A 21,318-nucleotide genomic window follows, 5' to 3' on the forward strand; every position below is an offset into this window, starting at 1 on the left:
AGCGGAAATATCACCATAGCGACGGGTTCTAGAAGTCGACATACCTTCCCGAATGTTTTCCTTTATTTTGAGAAGGAAAATTGTGACAACTTCTTAATTAATTGTTAAAGTTATCCCTATTTGATTTGCAACTAAAAGGGACACCTTCACGATGAGCCGTTTGAACCCTCTACAACCTGGTACATGCAGGCGAACAGTGAGCCTTGAAACAGTTCTGGGGCATCACGAAATTCAAGAACACAAGCTACGTGGCAAGAGGGAAGCTTACAAGAGACGAAACGATTTGTACGTAAAAGCGATGTACGGAAATCCATTGGAAAAAGAAGAAGTGAAGTAAGTTTAGTCTAAAAGTCAAGGATAATTGCTTGAAGGCTATAAAAGACGTTTTAACCTCGTTGAGAGAAGTGGCAATGAGTCAAACAAAGAGTTAATTAACTTCCGTCACTTAGAGGAATCCAACATTCTGCAATATCATAAGGTGTTTATCGCTTCTTCTGTTTTTTGAAGAGCCAGACATCATCAGTGTTAAGTAAAAGTAATCGGTTACTTCCAAATTTTATGAATTTACCGGGATTTTTTTTTTTGAAGTTTGATCAATGCAAAATTGTTTTGCGCAGCTGCTGAATTGCGATTTATTCGGTGTGTATCGCTATCAATGACCATCAGTTCTTCCAGAAACCATTCTCAGGATGATTAAATAGAAGTAGTCCCACCTGCTATTAATTTCTCACCTTCATTTCGTCATTCATATTGAGGGGAGAGGGGTGGGGTAACTAGAAGGTCACACCCTTCCTGAATCCCTACAGTGAGTGAGAGGTTTGGTGCCCATGTGGTCTGTATGTTGGATTATGGATTGCTTTGAATTAACCTGTCAAAATGTTTGGGAGGGGGATAGAGGACTAAGAGGAGTGGGGTTACCCATTCCAGAGGGAGCACAAAACAAAACAAAACAAAACAAAACAAAATAAAAAATAGTTTTCAGGGGAAGTCACAAAAAAACAAGGACAACAAAAAAGTTAAGAGCCAGGTCAAATATGCCATTAGCAGTCCCAGTTTCTTCAGTTGCTCTACTCCATGGAAGCTGAAATAATTATTGAGGGTTGAGTCTGATTTCACATTGTTGGTTCAATCTGCTGCTCTTTAAAAAAAAATCGTTTTATTTTTCATAGAGATTGTTCATTTGCGCAGGCCCTGTAGCACATTTTGGATGCCCACTTTTCAAATCCTGGCTAAAAGCCTGCATGTAGGGTAGGATTTCATACAGAGTACAGCTACAGAGGGTGAAATAGCTATAGCTCCTTGTACGAATTGCGGGCCTATGCTCTATAGGTACGCAATATGTGCAAAGAGTATTTAGCTTCAGCCATTTACACTCATTGCAAGCCCACTAAGTATTATAGGCATGTAGTGCGTGCAGAAGGCACAATGTGTGCAGAGTAAAGAAATCATTACATAATTTTCTCATGGCCTAAACTATGGTATATTTAGAGGGCGACATAGAGGTAGCCTTTTAGAAACATGTGCCTCGTGGTTCTTTGTGAAGTAATTGATATATTACATCTTCTAGGCAAGATAGCAGAACAGCATTATTACAACAAATGCAGGAGAAGGCACTGGCAGACAAAAGAGCAATGACTGAGAAGACGAAAGAGAGTGATTTTGCCATCAATTATGACAGAGTCTGCACACAGCAGGATAGAGAAGATCGAATCAACAAAGAAAGATATCTACAACAGTTCAGGAATGAAAACAAAAGGGTAGGGATAAAAATAGCCTGCAAATGCAATTGGTTTATGACTGTTGTGCATGCATGCTTCACACCACAAAATCCTCCTGCATCCATAGGCTAGTACTTCATTAACTCCTTTTTTTGACAGTTTCAATCTTCATTCAGCTTACTCTCTGTCCCCTGTGGGACATAAGGCAATGGGGGAAGGGGGGTCCCTCTCCATTTCTCCCTATTCTGTATGACATGTGGTATCTCAACCCGAGTCAGTTTTACCTTACTGAGCTCAGCTATGACAGTTTACCGCCAGGTGGTTTTTGGCCCAGGTTTTCTTTTGCCATGGATGTGGTGTCCATTGCAAGGCAACCTCGGGAATACGAGTCTGATCCATTCTGAGTATGTGGCCCAGCCTGGTTTCAGTCAGGATTTATGTAAATGTCATTTTATTTGGGCTACACTGGTGCCCCTGCACCTCCCCCCCCCCCCCCCCCACACACACACACCCAGGGCACTAGGGTAAAAAAAGAAATAATAATTATTTAATTATTTATTCTTTTTCATTCCAGTTGATGGAGCTCCGAGCAGAACAGCAGAAAAAGAACACTCAAGCCAGGCATCATGAGGAGAGGAGTCTTCTTCAGCAAAGCCCAATAAACTGGAGCCACACCCTACACTGATTTCACTGGAATTCCAACAGATGCTTCCCTCTGGTTTAATAGGAAGCTATAATTTATATTTTGTAACACTAGTTTAACTTCATAAAAACAGACACATTGTATTTTATATTTGCATTAATTTTTTTGGTATTAATGTACAAAGTTACTACTGCCTGGATTGGTTGATAAATGTAGTTGAAACTACACTGCACTGTGTAGAGAGTTTTGTGTGACAAAGGGCAAGGTTTTTTAATCAAGTTTTCTTATTCACTAAAAGTATTTGTCTTTGTTTCTAAATGATGTAGTCCAATGTGGTGTACTATAAGTGGGTGGTACATGTAATACTGTATGCTAAATTATTTTAACAGCTCAGATATTCTTTTTTATCCAAAAATAGATTAATATATTAACAATAATGCTATGAGGGCTAGTTACGCCAATGTAATTTTACCTCCAATGCTGTAATCATATTGAAAGTATACTAACTCAAAAATGTTTTAAGAACAAAAAATGTGTGCTTGGAATCATGAGGTGAAATATCAATTCTCCTAACAGATTTCCATACATTTCTTCTAATACTAATCTTGAGAATTCAGTAATGGAACATCTAGACATTATCCCTAGTTGATGATCTTATTACAGCTGTACTTGTCTGCCTGACAATGTATTGAATAAGTGATATTGTAAGCAGTTGTATTAAATGTTCTTAAGATCACACAACTGTAAAATGGCAATGTCATTGATCTATTTTTGCTTACACTTCACAATAAAAGTCAAACAGGTCTTAGTCCTGGAACAAGTTAACGATATCACTCTGATCACCTTTCACTCCTTTGTAGAGTCAAACTGTGCTAACTTCTTTCATTTAGTTGGCAGACGAGTTGCTAAGACCCTTGCCCACGAAAATGAAAAGTTACTTGCCCAGTCTAGGAAAATCTACTTGTCCCGGATGACTGGATGGCATTTTTTTTCAATTCCTGCATCCTTCTTGCTGTTCAATATCAAGCAAAACAAAAATTGTACTTCTCTTACAGTAATTTCTAACTGTGGCGCCTCAGTTTAGATCAAACAGTTCTTTGCAAGTTGGACTGCACAATCTGCTGAACAGCAATCCAGAGGTCATGGTCTCTCAAATTAACAACACAACAAACAGATTTCTCCTGATCTTGTTATCCTTCTGAATCTGTAGTTTCTTGTTGTGTATCTGCACCACTTGAAGGACCAGGTATCTATTCAGTAAACAGCATACCAAGTAATAAATAATATTATAGTAAATTACAGTAAGTTATTTCAATGATATTTAACAAAGTCACTAAAAAGGCATGAATTACCTTAAAAAGGTGATAAGAACAACAATTTTATAGCAGATACCACGCTTTGACAACGAAACAAATTAATTTTAAAATTTTGATTTCTGGAGAGACGTTGGTGCGAATGTACCCAAATTCCATTAAAGCCCAGTGTAACTTGTTAACATGGTATTTCAAATTTCAAATTTGTAACTCAAAGTAATGAAAAAAAAAAATGTTTCAAAATAATGCAACATAATTTTATATGCACTAGCACATCAGGGAGGGTGAACACACAGAAAAATCACCTGCAGTGGAGTAATAACAGCTGAGAATCAGTTACTGTGTGTATAATGTTTTTCTCACCTGTTCTTTTTCTTTTTCCTTTTCCTTTTCCACCAGGAAAACCCTGGACATTTCCAGTGTTTTTGTGGTATTGCATTTGTACTTCAACTGCTTTGATCCCTCCGCATCGTTTGAAGCTAAACAGAAAACAAATAACTTTGTTCTAAAAGGCTCAGCTGAAGAGTTATTGTCACTTCAAAGAACATGTACAGTCAAACCTTTGCAAAGAGCCACCTTGTAGCAGTGGACAGCCCTTATATGCTCTTTGTCGTGGTCCCAGCTATGTGTATGCCCAAACACTATATTCAAAACTTCCTAAATTGGGTTGTTTCAGAAAATATTCATGCTCCTCCCACAGGAGGTTTTCTAGTTTGAGCCCCCCCAGGCCCTGAAAATTCCAGTTTAGCTTCATAATGTCCTTTAAAAATTTTGGCTTTTGAAAGCTCCCCTCTCCCTTCTTATTTGTGTTATCACTTAACATTCCTCGGGGTGGGCATGGATATTTTCTGGAACTGCACATTAAAAGAGTTACAAGCGTGATACAGGTAAAAACTAAGTTGACAATCTCTCAAAAGTTGAATGTGCTGTGCACAGCAAGTGTAATGTCAGTTGAGTATGTTTCATTTAAAAAGGTATTTCTACAAATCAAGTTCAAAACAGTACTTGCAATGATAGGAATATCAGCATCACTATCATGAATAACCAGGGCTGAGAGCATAAAGCAAAACTAATAGAGTTAATTTCAACAGACGGAGGCAATCCATGCAGGAGGCAAACTGAGGCACTTGCCTTTAAATTAGTGACTTGTTCATTTTTGTTTTATTTTTTTGATGGGGAAAGTAAAACACTGCTAAATACCTAGGAACAGAATTTAACCATGGACATTGCCTCAGTCATTATTTTTTTCAGGTCCTAGCCCTGTCCACCTGAAGCTTAAAACCTGCAGTCTCAATCTATAACCATGCACTCAATTTTACTGTAAATAATAAAAAACTATAATTATTTGTATAGGTAATCCTACGGTTTCGAGTTTAAGTTGGAATTAATTTGAGTTTTCCAAAAAGCTGAAATTGCACGAGCCGCTTTGGAGAGTGCAATTTCAGCTTTTTGAAAAACTCACAAGTGCAAATTAATTCCAAATTGAACGAGAAAAACTGTATGATTACTTATTAATAACATAAACATGAAAAAATTTGCGTGGAGGAAGTGCCGGAAAACCTTTCTTGAAGCCATAATTTTCAAATTTAAGCAAATTTTTTTCAAAGTTTCTGCACAAAATTTTCATCATCATTTTATGGAATATCATTGGCATCAAAAATTTCCTATTGTTTTTCAGCCAATCATAATCCAGAATTACGATGTGTAATTTGCACTGGTGTTACACTTTTTGCACCGGTGTTACACTTGAACTGCACTGCTCTCAGCCAATCAGAATCAAGTAATTTTTTCATGTATATTATTAAGTAATATATGACAAGTTATTTCTCAGTAGACTAATTAAAGTATTACCTAGTTCCTCAAATAATACATGTGTTCCAAGAGATTCTGAAAAAAGATGATTTCCCGTTACCAGGTATGCCATTACAATTATTCATAATAAAAACCTTTTTATTCAATCTGTCAACAATGATGTTGTTGTTTTTGTTGTTGTTGATGATGATGGTGATGACTATGATATTGATGACTATGATATTGATGTCTATATTGATAGTCAAATAATATTATTAATAAAATGTTTACTTTACTTTTATTGTAATCCATCCCCACAAGAAAAACTGACAAGTATGTCTTAGAGCACTTTCTTTTGCAGACAACAACTAGCTACCAGTATTAGTGGCTGGCCAACTGTAGTGAAGATGACTGGCAAATCAAAGTTTGAAAATGACCAAAATTATGACAATACCCAGGAGAAGCCATGTTAAAACTATTACAGCTGCCTAAGTGTCATTTAGTTCTTTAGCAAACTACCCGAAAGGTTATCAACAGCCCTGTTAAAGCTAAACAATTGACTGTCAGTAGCACTCCTTGGTACATTGTTACCTGTACACTGTACTTAGCAACTTATTGCAATCCTGAGCAAAGCTAAATGTAAGATCGAACATCCTACCTTTAAACTCTCCAATGAATGTATAATTCCCAATCTGAAGCACAGGCTCATCAGTATCAATACCCTAAGAACAATTAGATGTGGATGTAGTAAAAAGGGATTAACTTGTACAATCTAAGATAGCTGTATATTGGAATCTGGATTCTTAAACTAGCAGGACTTCCCTATTAATTACTACATGTCTTCAAAGCAGAACCAGCAGCCCTTGAATTACAGTATGCGTCCTAAAATGCCAGTTCTCTTTCAGTTGGTGAAATTAGCTGGCAGCTGGCAGTTAACGACATCCTGGGGCATGATAGTGCAATCCAATTGCTAATGAAGAATGGAATGGGGGCATTCCCCCCCCCCCCCCCCTCTTATCATTTTTCATTGAGGATGGAGGGTGTGCAAGGATACATGTGGGCTAGCAGCAAGGGAACAGTGTCATCTTCTACAGTAGACCTTAAAACTCTAGAGACCACACCTACATGTAGTAATAGGAAGAACTGAACCTATTTGTCTGTTCACAGAATTGTTTTTGTCATGTGAGCGAGAGTAAGCATGGAACATGAGTGTGAGTCCTAAAGCATGACAGTGACTGCAGCCCCATCCTCTTGTGTTTTGGCTTGTTCATTTTCCTTGTGATCTTGACAAACTCAAGACATATTCAGGGTCAGTGGTCAGACTCAGGGCCAAGGTGTATATTAATACACATATAAACACTCACCAAAAGTCGACAATTTGACGACTCGCAGCTGTACAAGAATTCATTGTCTATGACTCCTTGGAGTTTTATGACCACAAGATGCTCCTGTCAATGGAAATAAGAAACTAATGAAGACCTGAAGACCATGATCTCCAGGGTCTCATGCCTTTGGCTTTAAAACTTTATATCCTTTCAAACTTGTACAACCGTTTTGATTTAATTCAGGAAAGTATCGCATGCCATGCCTATGCTCAAAATAGTTCCCCTTAGGGTACTTTAAGTTGTAGTGCTGGTATGTATAAAGCAACACTCGCAAAATCGGTCTTGAATACTGCAGTGCTTCTTCAAAAGAAGCGAAGGTTACATTAGCGCTAACTGAAGGTTTTATCTACCAATTTTTTCCACGAGTTTTCAGGGCTCACCTCTTCTTCCCAATCTTCTTCAGCCATGACTTGTCACTAAAAACTATGAAACAGATAGCGCTTTACAAACAGCATAGATTTATCCATGAACGAAGGCCGAACGAAACCTTCCTATGCAAAAACGAACAGGCGATACTGTCGACCGCGAGGGTCCTGGGGAAGCTTCTCATCCAGACTCCTCAATTTGAACGAGATGCACGGTGTGCGCCTGTTGTTTTTTGAACTTCCGCTTTCTGTTTTGTTGGATATTTCAAGCTTTCAGCGAGGCAATCATGTATCGAACTCATGTAAGTCTTTGATATTTGTCAGGAAACTAATTTTTGCGTTGTACGGTAGAACTATAAACCCGGGGAAACCAGCAGATCAGATAAAAATCGACGCACAGTTGTTTGTGTCCCAATCGTAATTTTCTGAAATATTCCCTTTTGTTCAACGGTGACGTTTACATTTGTCCTGGGCGCCAATGAACTGATTAACTGGCAATCTGCAATACCGTTTTAATCTTACCTTAGCATAACCATCGCTGATCCTTTGTATTTGTATTAATAAAATAATGCACGTACTTTACAATTTGGTGCTAGTACAACTGAACTACTGAATATTCTTTTTGAGGAACATGTATCCTTCAATTTGAAAATGATACTACCATTGAAAAAATTACTTTATAATGATGAATTGTTACATGTGCAAAGCTCCTTTACAAAATGAATAAGAAAAGACAGGTATCTACAGGATAGATGTCAGAGCCAGAGGGAAAGGGGAAGTGGAGGGGAGGGGGGGGGGGGGGGGGCGATAATCCCTTATAAATGATAAATTTTGGCATGTACTCTGGACTGGAAATGAATACAGTCTCTACAAGAAAGTTAATAATTTACTGTTATTTTATCTTGATAAGTATGATCTGGTCCAAAATTGAGTTTCAAATTTTTGGGTCAGGTCTAAAATATAGTAGGGTAGGGATCAAAAGTATCATATTCTGGTCTGAAATAGGGTGTTTCAAGAAGTATGCTACACACCCCCACCCCTGTGTGTCACGGAGGAAAACCAATCAGATGAGAGATGAATTTTATAGCAATTATATCCCAGTGGTGTGATACTACATGTACGATCGTCAGTTGAGTAAGGAGCGATGAAAGTTTGATGACCAGGTTTTAACGGTCAACTTGTGTTGTTGTCACAGGCAACTGGCTCCATTTCCAGTGGCAACTTGTCAACCTTTGTCGTCACTGGCAGCAAAGTGCGGGAAATATTTGCAGGCCATGATAAATTCGTTACCATTGGAAACAAAGAAAGTTGCCTGTGGCAACACGGTAATTTTAAGTCCAAATGTCGTCACCAAAGCTCCATCCCACCATACTCAACTGATAATCATATAGTATCACAAATTTACTATGATGTCAAAGTTTAATCTGAGTGTTTTAAATGCTTTTCAGGTATTTTTACAATCAATAAGATATGTCATTGTTTATTGTAGAACCCAAGTGCCCCAGGAATGCATAACATGCCAGACTCAAGAGACAGCCACATGAGGGTTTCATACAAAGAAAATCCTGGCTTTTTTCAAAAAGTGCAACAGAGTTTCTGCGCATCCCTGTTTGGTATTCTCCTTGTTATAGCTTCTTTTCCAGTAATTTATTGGAATGAGGTAAGAAAGATATGTAAGGATCAGCTTCTTTTTAGGTGTCGACCTGAAAGAATCTCTCAGGAAGGGGGGAGGAGGAGAAGGGGGGTGGGGGCTTCTATGAGAAGAGGGCAGAGTTGCTTGGCATCTTGCTTCTAAGGGGTGTATAAAAAGTACATTGTGCAGTTCCAGAATTAAAATATCCATACTCCTCTCACAGAAGGGAATGGAATTTCCTGGGGGTGGTGGCGGTGGCGGTGGGGGGAGGGGAGAGCTTTAAGACCAAAAAATTTAAGGAAATGTATGAAGCTAAATTGGAATTTCCAGAGACTGGTGGGGTGGGGGAGGGGGGGTAAAATTCCTTTCTGGAACTACACATTACACCCCATGGAAGTCCTCTTTAAGAAACATCCATAACCAGGTTTCACCAAAAGGTGCCTCCAATTGGTCCCAAGAATGGGTGATTAGACACAAGCTCCTCATCCTCCAATAACAGAGGAGGAAGGTTATTTCAAATCACATATTATTTTAAAGGTAAATCAAATTCATTCTCCAAAGTTTTTTCAGACTTTCCACTAACTGAGACGACATACTTGAAAAAGATCATTTATTACCAAATTTATAAGTACGAGTATTTATACGAGTATTCTGCCCCTGAGGACTCTCATACAAAATAGACGGGGTACTCAGTTTATCTTTTAGGGGTTAAAAAAGTGGATTTGGTAGCTCTTAGGATGTTCAGCCTCAACAGGTCCCACAGCAGGAGCTTTTGTGGTACCGTTAAGGGTATAATTGAGCCAAAAAAGTCAGTTTCACTTAATGTGTGGCTTTAGAATTGTAACCTCCCATGGGGTGAAAAAAAATCAAGCCACACCCATTAGACAGGATCTTGGTACCTCTTAGGGGTTCTTTTCAAAATTTTTGGGCCATTTCCCCTTCCTTTTTATATGGGAGTCCCACCCCTCCCCCCAGGTGTTCTACATATGAGGCTGTCTAAGAAGGAAGTAATATTGCTTTTGACAATCTTTTAGAATTTTCAGGTGATAAATTTGATTGAAGTATCACCTTTAAACCACAGAAACAAGAACTAATTAAACTGGGTTTAAAATGAATTCTCCTGCATTTTAATTTACCTGTGCAGGGGAGGGCTGTTCAAACAGCTTTATCATTAGAAGAAGGTCTGAAGCAAGTTGTTCATCTTAATTATATTGAACAAGTCAGCCCTGAATATCATGACAAACTTGTGCACCTTACTGGCACCCTTCAAACAGATAAGGTAAGTATAGCTGTTAGTAATATTGTTTTGTGTCTCCTGATCAACAAAAACAATAATAGTTCATATAGTGTGATCATCTGGGTGAGGGTAGTTCTGAAAAGAACTTGGTCCGTGGAAAGCTGGTACTAACTTAAGGCTGGTTTTGACTAGCGACGGAGTTGTAGTCGGAATCATAGTCAGAGTCGTAAGAGAGCTTACGACCTAGCAAAAATCGAAAATCGGAGTCGTAAGCGGAGTCATAAGCTTGACGGAATCGCAGTTGGAAGAATCAGAAGAACCAACCAATCACAAGGCCCGGAATCGAACATTGTGATTGGTTTATTCTTCTGCTTCTGCTTGCGACTCGGACAGTGTAGTTTTCACTAAATCGAAAGCAATGGAGTTATAAGCGGAATCAGTGTTCTGCTTCCAACTTCATTGTTTAGACTTTCGCTAGATCGTACTGCTCTACGCTTCTGATTATGACTCTGACTACGACTCCAGCCAGCCTTTAGAACAAACGCCTCTTAACAGATGTCAACCACTACTGGCACCTTACAAATGACTTAGCCACAATGTCAACGAAACTGACAAATGGACTTCTAATAGACTAACTTAATTTGACTAACAATAGACAGACCTCAAACAGACTGATTTGACTAACAGTAGACGGATCAAAACCAACCAATGACCGATGACAAACTTTACAAGAGTCTTAAGAAAGTAAAATACCATCATGGCTAAATTAAACTGACCAATCACTTTAAATGGACCAGTCTTATAGCACCATCGACTGACAAACACTGTTCACTTGACTCTGGAGATGACTTCTGTTCCGGTTGTCGAAACGTCAGTCTCCAACAACAGTACTTTTCAAAACTACCCTCACTTGGACAATCACGCTATATGATGTAATGATACTCCTGGGTTCAAACCATTTATCAAGAAATGGTAATGATTTCACATAAAATTTTGTCCTTACTGTTAGCCCACAAATGTTAGCAAAGCTATTGCAGGTAAGCTATTTTAACCTAAACAAGAGAATCATCCAAGTATACTACTAAGCTCAAACTAAAATAAATAAATAAATTTAAATAAATGAATGAATACAGACTAGATAAATAGATAAGTATTTAACTATAGATATGTGGATAAATAAAATTATTACATTTAACAATAAATATAAAATTTAGTTCACTTGAAAAAGAGTGCAAAATTAATGTTACAGTAGTAAGGCAAGTGAACAGCAGAGTAAGATAAGTAAAAAGATATTTTGGGGGATGCAGACAAAATTTGATACGGAAAGAAGAGAACAAAGAGTGGGCTCTGATCAGAGGTTCTGCAGGAGCCACCAGGCAATTATTGTCACCTTGTCATGGCAGTGAAACTTGAATGTCTTGATCATCTTTAGGGCTACAATAGGTGTCAATAGTAATTTAAGACAGCTGGTTGAAATGACAATAAACCCCATGGCCCAGCTCTTAGTGCTTTTTATTAGGTACTGAGTGATCTGGACTATGGCATTGCAGTCCGAGCTGTCAAGCTCAGAAGAAAGGTTGAAATGTATCAGTGGGTGGAGCATAAACATACCAGGTAAATTATTTCCTTTCAATGTAAAATACTTTTTACCATTGTACATGTAGTTTACTCTGTGGCAAATAGTCACAAAAAATAAATTTGCTGGATTCAAGAACACCGTAATTAATTGGATAATTTAAACTTTTTAATTCAGGGAATATGATGAGGGAGGAAGCAAGAGGATTGAAACAACATTTTCATATTGTAAGTCTTTAGTCTGTGGATAATCATCGAAGTGTAAGGGGCATGATCAACGAAGTAAATTTAAATAAAATAAATAAATAAATAACATATTTATTTAACAAATAATTTCATTTAAGTATCAAATGTATTTAACACAGTTATTGTAGTTATTGGAGGCACTAAGGGTGCATTCCTTTGGGGACAGATCTGGATCAGGATCAGTGATCCAAGATCACTCGGATCATACATGTAGTGCATCAAAGGAATCGATGAATTCACTCTGGTCACGGATTTATCGGTTCCTTTGATGCACTATGAGTGGGAGGCGTGGTGGCCTCATGGTTAGTGCGCTCGTCTCTGGATCGAGCGGTCTGGGTTCGAGCCCTGGCCGGGAACATTGTGTTGTGTTCTTGGGCAAGACACTTTACTCTCACAGTGCCTCTCTCCACCCAGGTGTATAAATGGGTACCGGCGAACTTAATACTGGGGGTAACCCTGCGATGGACTGGCATCCCATCCAGGGGGGAGTAGAAATACTCTTAGTTGCTTCATGCTACAGAAACCGGGATAAGCTCCGGCCTTATGGGCCACTTGGCTCACATGTGGACTTTACCTTTTACCTTTACCTTGATGCACTATGATCCCAATGATCCCTAAGATCCCTAAGAATCCCAGTTTGTGGGAGGCTGACCTGAGTTGGCTATTTACACAATGCAGTCAATGAGTTGAACTTGGGATTAGTAAAAACAAATCTAAATAATGTTAGAGTGGAGGATTTGAACCAGGGTAGCCTAACCCACTCAGCCATGCCGCTTCCAACTGCTTCCAACATCCCCTTTCACTGTCCTGTCACAATTCTGCCATTCCCTTTCTTGCACCCCTCCCTGCACAGATCTTGCACTTTGTACTTGCACTTGACCTCCTCTTTTCCTGTCCCCTGCATCATCATCTGCTCAGAACGAGCCTGGTACATATCACTATTCTATACTGAACTGTTCTTAAACTGTTCCAGAGTATTACAGTGGAACCTCGCCTTACATATGATCACCTCATTAATACAGTCACCTTGTTATTACAGCCACTTTTTTGTCCTGGCGAAATGCTCATACATTTCCTTATAAAAGAGACCTCGTTAATGCAGCCACCCCATTAATAGAACCAACAGCCAACCTGAATAATCCTTTATAATTGTACCCCGTTTATGCGGCCACTCAAACCAGTTTTGTTCATCTTTCCATTGTTAATATTGTATTGAGTGATTGAGGTTTCAATTTCTAAAAATTATACCTGCATTCCGGATGCTTACTAAAGAACAGTTGTTTAGAAGTGCAACTATAATATATCTGTTAGTTTGTGTTGATAAGACGTTATTCAATTTAGACCAGTCATGAAATTTGACCTTACCACGTTAATACAGCCAAATAATATTGGCCCTCTGGTGAGCATATTGACAGGGTTCCACTGTATCCTTTTTTAGTAAAACCATCCTATTATACTCTTTTTTTCTTATATTCTCTTCTAGCTACAGACTGGAAAGACCATGTTGTTAGAAGCAATAGTTTTGACAATCCCTCTGGGCACCAAAACCCAAACAGTATGCCAGTGAATTCTTACACTAAGGAAGCAGATTTTGTGAGAGTTGGAGCTTTTGCGCTGTCCCAAGGTATAAGCTTAACTGTGATTTGATTTAGACAATGGTAGGTTTTGCTGTATTTATCAAGGGGTTTTATTCTCATTGTTACACTCGTTGCATAAAGTCAAATATTTATATTTTGAAGTGTGTTGTTAGAAACAAGGCATCATTGAAAGGATGTGAAAGATCTTTTATTTTTTTTAATATAAGGTAAATATCGGAGAATGGAAGAAATCCTTACAGCTCAATACACTATAGTTAATGATCATGTATGTCAATGTATGTTTATCTATGTTAATCTATGATCGTGTGTGTTAATGTATGTTATGTATGTTAATGCGTGTTAATGTATGATAATGTACGATAATATATGTTAAAAATGTATGTTATAAAGTCCTTACTGAAATTTTTGCCTTTTCATCACAGCACTCATTGGAAAAATCAGTGACTTTCAATCGCTTTCTCCAAGAGAAGTTCCATATGGGAAGGCCATGTACCTTCATAACGGGATGTTCTACCATGCTGTGGATCCGTATTACCCAAGAGTAAGAAAACAAAATATTGTATCAACATGTGATAGTCAACAACATAGATCTCTGGGGTGGGGTTGCTCGTCGGAAAATTTGAATTCAACCTCTACAGGAGATCAACCTGCGCGTGCCTCGTGACCCCTAAAAGATACCACTTAAAACAGAATGCGATGGTAGTCCGGACTCGAGAGAGCGGCGAAATCGAGTCTATAAACGGAAATGAGGGAGTTTTTTTTATTGTTATTTCTTCGAGTGCATCCTAATAGATACTTTGACCACTAAAAATAGTGGCGTTTTGTTTTGAGCATCCTAAGTGAGAATAGAACCCTTGATTTATACCCCTAATGGAGACGATGCGTATCGCCAACCTTTTCATAAGGGAGCACCCCCCGGAGGGGGGGCGTGGGCATAGATACAGCGCCCAGCAAAAGATCATGGAGCCTGTTTCACGAATGTACGAAACCAATTCACTTCCGGTTTGAGGGTCTTGAAACAGCCAATCATGTGTCGAGGATTTGCTCTCGTGGACAGCCCAAGTGGCTTTCGCGCCTTTTCATCCCCACGAGAACGCTCGCGTTACGCGCGTGGGAACATTACTCGCGGAAGAACTGGGTACCATGTTTAAAGGAGTTCAGTCACGGTATTTTGAGTTATTTTGACCACGTACAAAATTCCTTTTATTGAAAGTGACCAGAAAATAGTAGTTTGCTAAGGCAGAAAAGGCTGAACTTTTCAAGTTGCGCAAACCGTGCTGTAGTTCCTTTAAAGCTAACTTGAATAAATCTTTAACCCTTCAGCTTCTCGCGATGTTTGTTGAAATCGTTGGCAGCGAATTGGTTCTCCAGGTTTTCCTTTCTGTTTCACCATCAAGATAGATTTCACTGAGTGATTTTGATCGCTCAATTTTACCACCGATATGACGCCGAGTCCTTCCAAGCTCCGTGGTGTTTTTTGGTAATTCAGTTTTGCACTGAATGCGTTTCCGCTTTCTTGGGGCATTTTCAATCTGAATTGTTACAATTAGTTTATTGCGCTGTTGTGTGAAGTCCTCATCGCTTGATGCAATAGATGGAGCTGACACGGGTGTTTCCTCGACTGCCTTATTCCACTGAATCATATCCGGGTAAATCACGGCACTGCAAGATTCTAATCTATCAGAGCGGGGTAGTGTTTTTCCGTTACAATTCTCTTCAACATCTAGCGATGTCTCAGAATACTGGCGTCGCCTAATGCGACGGGTACTGCTGGTCGTTGGCTTGATTCTTCGCGAATTATTACCCCTTAACATCTTCACTACAGATTTCCTTGATTGACGGTTGCTTTTCCAGTACAGTAGTGGATTGAAGAGAGAGTTAAACTGAAGCATTGTCTCTGCCCATTGAAAACTGGAATGATGGAGGAGAAGAGACGCCCCCCGGAAGAGATAAACTGCAAGTGTAAGCAAACCCGAGATAACAACAAAAAAACTTAAATGCGCAGTGGTATAAGCAAGCTTCCTCTCGGCGATAGCATTCGCTAGTAGTATTTTCGTCTTGTTTCTTTTTCTAACTTCGAGGTTAACCTTCGCGTAAAAGTATGCTATTAGCAAAACAAGCGCAGCCCAGAAAATACTCAAGGTAACATCCACAGCAGACAAAACTTCATAATCGATGCCAGCGGCTTCCATTATGGTAACTGCCTCAAGAACTGCCGACAGCCATGCAACTTTGACAAACTTCCTTAAACGAATTCTTGTAACAGTAGCGTTGTACTCCATCCCTTTCGCTATCGCCACATACCTCTCCCAGGCAATTAGGAGCAAGTGGAAAAAAGACACAAAGTAAAAAGTATACAGTACAAGTTCGCTTACAGAATATATCGTACAGATAACATTCTCAGATGAAACTTCCAGCAGAACTAGCGCGTCTAACGTTATAGTCAATGGCATAGATACAGCGCCCACCAAAAGATCAGCTAAGGCCAAGCTAGACAGCAGAATGTTTGAATTCTTTTTCAATTCTCTTCTCGTCTTTACTGCTATGATTACCAAGAGGTTTAACAGAATGGTAACGGGACAAGCAATGGTCGTGATGGCAACAAAAGTCTTAAAAGAAGTTGTGTGATGTAAGTCCCAGATGAATTGTGGCGACTCCGGGCAATAAAACACTGACCTGGTTTGGTTGGAGGAATTACCGAGTGATTCTGTATTCTTCACTGTCATGATCGATACACCTCGTTAGAATGGACGATTGCAGAGAGTTAATGTTTTGACAGCTTGGTTCTGGTTTGGTTTTGTGTTACTTTCCCTTGCAAAACTCCTTCGATCTTGACACTAGCTAGCTAGCTAGTGCGCTCTCTTTTGCCAATGATTTAATGTTGCTGTGCAGCTGTTTTTATCTTTCTCTACATGTCGATTAAACTTCGTTCTTATCGTGTTCTGTCAGCCATTTTATGAAGATCCATATTATCCTTCGAAGTCGCTGAACGGATCTTCTGGGGAAGCTTCGTTTCATCGCAATAACAGTAATAAAACAGCAGTTTGAATTTCATTATCAATTGATATTATGTAGGTATTAAAATTTCGCGATTTGAATTTTCGCGTGTCCAATATTTCGCGAGTATTAAATTTCGCGAGTTTTTCAAAATCGAGAAAGTCGCGAAATTTAGTACTCGCAAAATTTATTGACAATATGGTAGTTTATGGCAATAGATGAAGAACACAACCCAAAACGTGGTTAGCTAGGACACTCAGAAATCTTCCAGCTTTTACGTGATTTGTCAAACACGAGAGACCAAGTTTTATCAAACGCTACAGACAGTGTTTCACGACATTCTCAACAACCGAGGAGGGTGTTGAAAACACCAAAACGTAGCGGAGTGTTTTTGACGAAATTCCAAATGTTTTGAAACTTAACGAGTTAGAGGGGGCAAGGGTATTTTCGTGACGCCGTGATCCAGTTTTTTTGTGCTCAGTGAATCGTGATTTGCTCAAAAACTGTTCCGTGAATCGTGATTGAAGTGTATTCCGTGAGGCGTGAAATGCAAAAGTCCTTGGCTGTGAATCGTGAATAGATATGAAATAAATCGTGAATTTCTAAAGTTGAGTTCGTAGCTGAAGCTCTGCAAGAAGTCGGTGATCTCAAACGATTTCTAGAAGGAACTGTGAGTACTGTACAAACGATGATTGACTCCCAGAAAGCCACAAACGGTGCTGACGGTTCTATCTCGAACCTGTCGCTTAAGTCCGTACAAATGATCTACAATCAACTTAATCGGCTGGATGATAAATTGAAGTCTACCAACAAAGACATCCACGTTGATCTTCATGCTTGTCTGACAACCCAAGTGGAAAATCTGCACGCTGTTGGTCATTTCAAGGATCAATGCCCCACATCTCTTAACTACTCCCGTAATCTGGGAAACACTGTTTACGAAAGCATCAAAAGGATCACAAGCTGGGCAGCCTATTATTTCACTCACCCAATATCCTACTATCCAATTCCAGACAGTTCAATTCCACTGAAAGACATTTCCAAATTTTCGCATCTTGGCAAAACAAGGCACCTAAATTCTACCCAAGAGCAGATCATGAGAGAATGGGCAGTTCAGCATGGCAAGTGCGTTCGACAGAGAACTGTGAGGCAAGAACTGAACAACGAAGTTCAAGGCTGGCACTTAGCCTTTGAATATGTATCGTCCAGCAGATTCTGCTTACCCAAAGGACAAGATCCACCTTGGACCTCCTCCACAGTATCAGCCAGCTGTTCCACCAATCGTCGACGAACAAGACGAGCGAGAGCAAGAAGTCACCTTCGCTCATCCTGAAGTGTCTGAAGCCCCCGAAGTCCCAGAAGATGATGTGCAATATGACACAGACAGTGGACCTGACGATGCCGTGGAAAGTGACAACGACGACGATACTCTGACCTTCTTAAGAGCCGTAACAACTCGCAGTGGAAGAGCTGTCCAAGTCCGATGTTTCTCTTAACAGGTCTCTTAATGTAAAACCAACAAATTAAGATTTCAAATATCACCTTTCCAACAGCTGTAAATTATTGGTAAAGTTAAAGAATGCACTTTTTTGTACAAATTTTGATTACAGTTTCGTGCACATGTTCGAGAATCGTGAAAAGTGAATTTTTTGTTTCGTGATTCGTGAAATGGAAAATTTCCTATCGTGACTTCGTGACAAGACCCCCCCTTGCCCCCCCTCGAGTTACTGTCTCGTCTGCTTAATTTGATGATTCTACTAAATCGAAACAAAACCCGGAGGAAAAGTAAGAAACAATCGCAAAATTCTACGCTAATATTAAGAAAAATCCCCAAACACCAGCTAGTTCGTCTCAGTACAAGCGCTCGAGGAAAGACGGAGGAGAGTGAAATACTAGGAGGGCTGTGCTCGTCGGCGAAACACTATCACGGTTAAGTGATTTCTTGAGTGTGTTTTTAGTTCACAAATTATTAATGAATTATTATTATTATTATTATTATTATTATTATTATTATTATTATTATTATTATTATTATTATTTACAACCAGGTTGGAGATGTTCGAGTACAGTTTTCATTTGCTGGACTGAGTGGAAAGCCTGGGTCGGGGCTAGGAGACCCAATGAGGGTAAAATTCTCTTTAATATTTCTACTCTCTTTAACTGCTCAATAGTTTTCATTTGAATGGTCACTCACTAGGGTTCATCCACAGACTTAAAAGTTAGAACCACCTTGAACAGCATAATAAACAGTACCACATGAAAGTATGGCTCAATAGCTTTCATTTGCAATTGGATGGTCACACATTAGAGTTTTATTCACAGACTTAGAAGTGAGAACTATCTTGTACACCATGATAACAGATTTGAATGAGTGTTCCAACCACATCGTTGACTCGTATGCTTGGCAGAAAAATGATAATTATTTTATTTTTTCCTCGACAAGTCATTGTCCAGTTTCTTTCTAGCTACAAATCAGCTTTGTTCTCCGAATGTTCGCGTTACTACGCGAGACAGACCTTTACAATCACCTGAAACATTAGTTCGTAAGAAACAAATGACATATTTCCCACTATTGTTTCCAGGTCAGTATTGTGGCTCGTCAGCATGGTGCAACATTATCTCATTATCACACAAAATCTGGCGATTCATTGGAGCTACTCTACCCTGGAGAGATGAGTGCCGAGGTGAGAAAACGAGTATTTTGAACGAGGCTATATATCCCCTACCCCACCCCCCAACGGGCTGTATGACTACATTTCCTGTTGTAGTAGAAACCTTACGTTAACGAATAATTCCACAATACTGTAGCAGATTTTCAAGGCAAGGCCTTCAGGGCAGGAAAAACCCCAGGTCCAATTGCCCGGGGTAAGTAAATTTTGCTCTTGGGCAATCAAATGGACGTTTGGTGATCTGGTGGGCAAGTGAAATTAGCCTCAGTAGTCTTGTTAGGAGTAATTTCCAATCAAAAACAGTTTCAAAACTTAAGACTGTAAGATGAGCAAAACAATGATTTGAAAGCTTGGATTAATTTAGTTGATAAGGCATGAACATTACACACCTTTGGGCAAGTAATATTGTAATGGGTGCGACTGAAAACTGAACTGCGCTGGCCCAATGGGCAACTGGATTTCAATTTTTTTTCAATCCCTGGCCTTATGCGGCCCATAGCCAAATAAGGACCGATGATGGACTTCTAGATGAGAAGTGTTCTTATATTTTAAGGTAATAACTTTAATTTGGGGTAAAATAATAGTCGTATATTTTCGTGCCTGTGTTTAGCAAAGCGTCCACGTGGTAAGTAAGTTTTCCTGCAGCCCTGTTTAATTATTAAGTAAAATTTTAATTGTGTTTTATTGCTGTAGGAAATTTTTGATGCCGAGCAGTCCACCAACACAGCCTTGACATGGGTTTTGAGAGGGGTGGGATGGATTTTGATGTTTCTTGGATTTCAGATGACGACCAGCATTCTTTGCGCGCTGAGTGAGTAACTTAGACTTTCATTGTTAATCCGTCCTCCACCCACCCCCCCTGTAAAAAAAGTGACAAAGAGAAAATGTACTCCCATCATCTTTACACTAAGCACTGCTTACCCAAGCCATATTAACTGTCACCCAACGTTTTAAAAGAGGAAATCCACCTTAAGTTCAAGTAACAAGTGAACAAAAACTTTGTACCAAGATTATTTACATCGTATTGGAAACTTCTGTACGACTGTTTATAATATGTTCTCAAAAGAGATCATTTCTAACAACATCAAATGTCTAAAACAAATTTTGGAGTTCAAATGAGACACTCTTAATTTCTCTTAACTTTGAAATTTATTTTCTCGAGTTCCCATGGGAAGTTGTTTTTGGTGTTATTTCAGCAAACTGTTTATATCTTTAGCTTTTGAAACTCCAAAAAGGACTGTGATATACTTACTTATTTTTTTTCTGGTACAAGGTTTTTGTCCACTTAAAACTGAAATTGTTCGATTTTCTATCGGATTTCGTCTTAGAACGATTTCACAAGGCAAACTCTCACTCTCTCTTGTTTTTTCTTAGTTTCCTGGTTGCCAGTTGTCCGTGAACTTGTAGGCCTGGGCCTGACTCTATTGACTCTCTGCCTTGCCACGTCATTGACGCTGGTTACCATAGCAATTGGCTGGATTGCTCATCGACCACTTCTGGGCCTGACATTATTGGCGGCAGCCATTGTTCCGATAGTGTTCTCTAGACGGCGGGCTCGGGCTGTGAATCATCGAAAGACCTAAACATTTATGTTGTAAATGAACTTTGAGAAATGTGTGTGTGTGTATGTGTGTGTGTGTGTGTGTGTGTGTGTGTGTGTGTGCGTGTGTGTGTGTGTGTGTGTTTTAAGGTCACTAACTGGAGGGTATGTCTTTTTAAGTGACTAAATGTGTCGAGCTCGTATGTGTGCGTGTTGTGTGCCTTTGAGTACGGTCAAAGTTACTGAATTCAATAAACACATCTAGGATTCTTACAAATAACAAGAATCCAATAGGAAAAAATTGAAATGCACCAAAAAATACCTCTAGTCCACATTTTAGTTATCTAGTTATTCTTGGCGAAAGGAAGGAAAAAAACAATGAACAATTAACATATTTTTGTTTTCTAAGTTATTTAGTTGTCTAAAGGTTTAGCATAGGATAAGAATCATTTGTTGATGTTCGACGGAGGATCTCACATATTTATTCATTAGATTCATTAGTTGGTTCCATTCTATTTATTAGTGTAAGAAGTAGAGTAAATAGATATTAGCCTTAGACATCTGTTCATGTAAATGATCGCCAAAAATAAAGTCAGAAATGTAACCTA

The 21,318-nt window shown here is 39.1% G+C and overlaps 4 protein-coding genes across 5 annotated transcripts; 3 read left to right on the plus strand and 1 right to left on the minus strand.

Moving 5' to 3' along the window:
• The first annotated feature begins 11 nt into the window (after nucleotides 1-11).
• LOC110045557 (uncharacterized) lies at nucleotides 12-3,186 on the plus strand. Its single transcript, XM_020751158.2, has 3 exons — nucleotides 12-333; nucleotides 1,568-1,757; nucleotides 2,293-3,186. The coding sequence occupies exons 1-3, from the start codon at nucleotides 152-154 to the stop codon at nucleotides 2,401-2,403; spliced, it is 483 nt and encodes a 160-aa protein (XP_020606817.1). The 5' UTR covers nucleotides 12-151; the 3' UTR covers nucleotides 2,404-3,186.
• LOC110045515 (general transcription factor 3C polypeptide 6-like) lies at nucleotides 2,482-7,376 on the minus strand. 2 transcript variants are annotated; one of them, XM_089275922.1, is made up of 6 exons: nucleotides 7,231-7,375; nucleotides 6,830-6,913; nucleotides 6,124-6,187; nucleotides 5,526-5,561; nucleotides 4,038-4,153; nucleotides 2,482-3,611 (listed from the first exon to the last, which is right to left on the minus strand). In XM_089275922.1, the coding sequence occupies exons 1-6, from the start codon at nucleotides 7,255-7,257 to the stop codon at nucleotides 3,552-3,554; spliced, it is 387 nt and encodes a 128-aa protein (XP_089132048.1). In that variant the 5' UTR covers nucleotides 7,258-7,375; the 3' UTR covers nucleotides 2,482-3,551. The 2 variants fall into 2 exon arrangements, with proteins under 2 accessions (XP_089132048.1, XP_089132049.1); XM_089275923.1 differs by lacking the exon at nucleotides 5,526-5,561 and having other exon boundaries at nucleotides 7,231-7,376.
• Nucleotides 7,377-7,429: 53 nt separating this feature from the next.
• Nucleotides 7,430-21,318, plus strand: LOC110045514 (transmembrane protein 43-like). The gene is made up of 11 exons (XM_089275920.1): nucleotides 7,430-7,517; nucleotides 8,705-8,875; nucleotides 9,993-10,127; nucleotides 11,605-11,699; nucleotides 11,839-11,888; nucleotides 13,390-13,530; nucleotides 13,927-14,045; nucleotides 18,550-18,627; nucleotides 19,084-19,185; nucleotides 19,864-19,981; nucleotides 20,545-21,318. The coding sequence occupies exons 1-11, from the start codon at nucleotides 7,503-7,505 to the stop codon at nucleotides 20,751-20,753; spliced, it is 1,233 nt and encodes a 410-aa protein (XP_089132046.1). The 5' UTR covers nucleotides 7,430-7,502; the 3' UTR covers nucleotides 20,754-21,318.
• Nucleotides 14,052-18,543, plus strand: LOC149101284 (uncharacterized). The gene has a single exon (XM_089275925.1). The coding sequence runs from the start codon at nucleotides 17,698-17,700 to the stop codon at nucleotides 17,995-17,997; it is 300 nt and encodes a 99-aa protein (XP_089132051.1). The 5' UTR covers nucleotides 14,052-17,697; the 3' UTR covers nucleotides 17,998-18,543.

The sequence above is a fragment of the Orbicella faveolata genome, unplaced genomic scaffold (assembly GCF_042242905.1).
Source record: "Orbicella faveolata isolate gen_17 unplaced genomic scaffold, um_ofav_v1 contig_4, whole genome shotgun sequence".
Lineage (NCBI taxonomy): Eukaryota > Metazoa > Cnidaria > Anthozoa > Scleractinia > Merulinidae > Orbicella > Orbicella faveolata.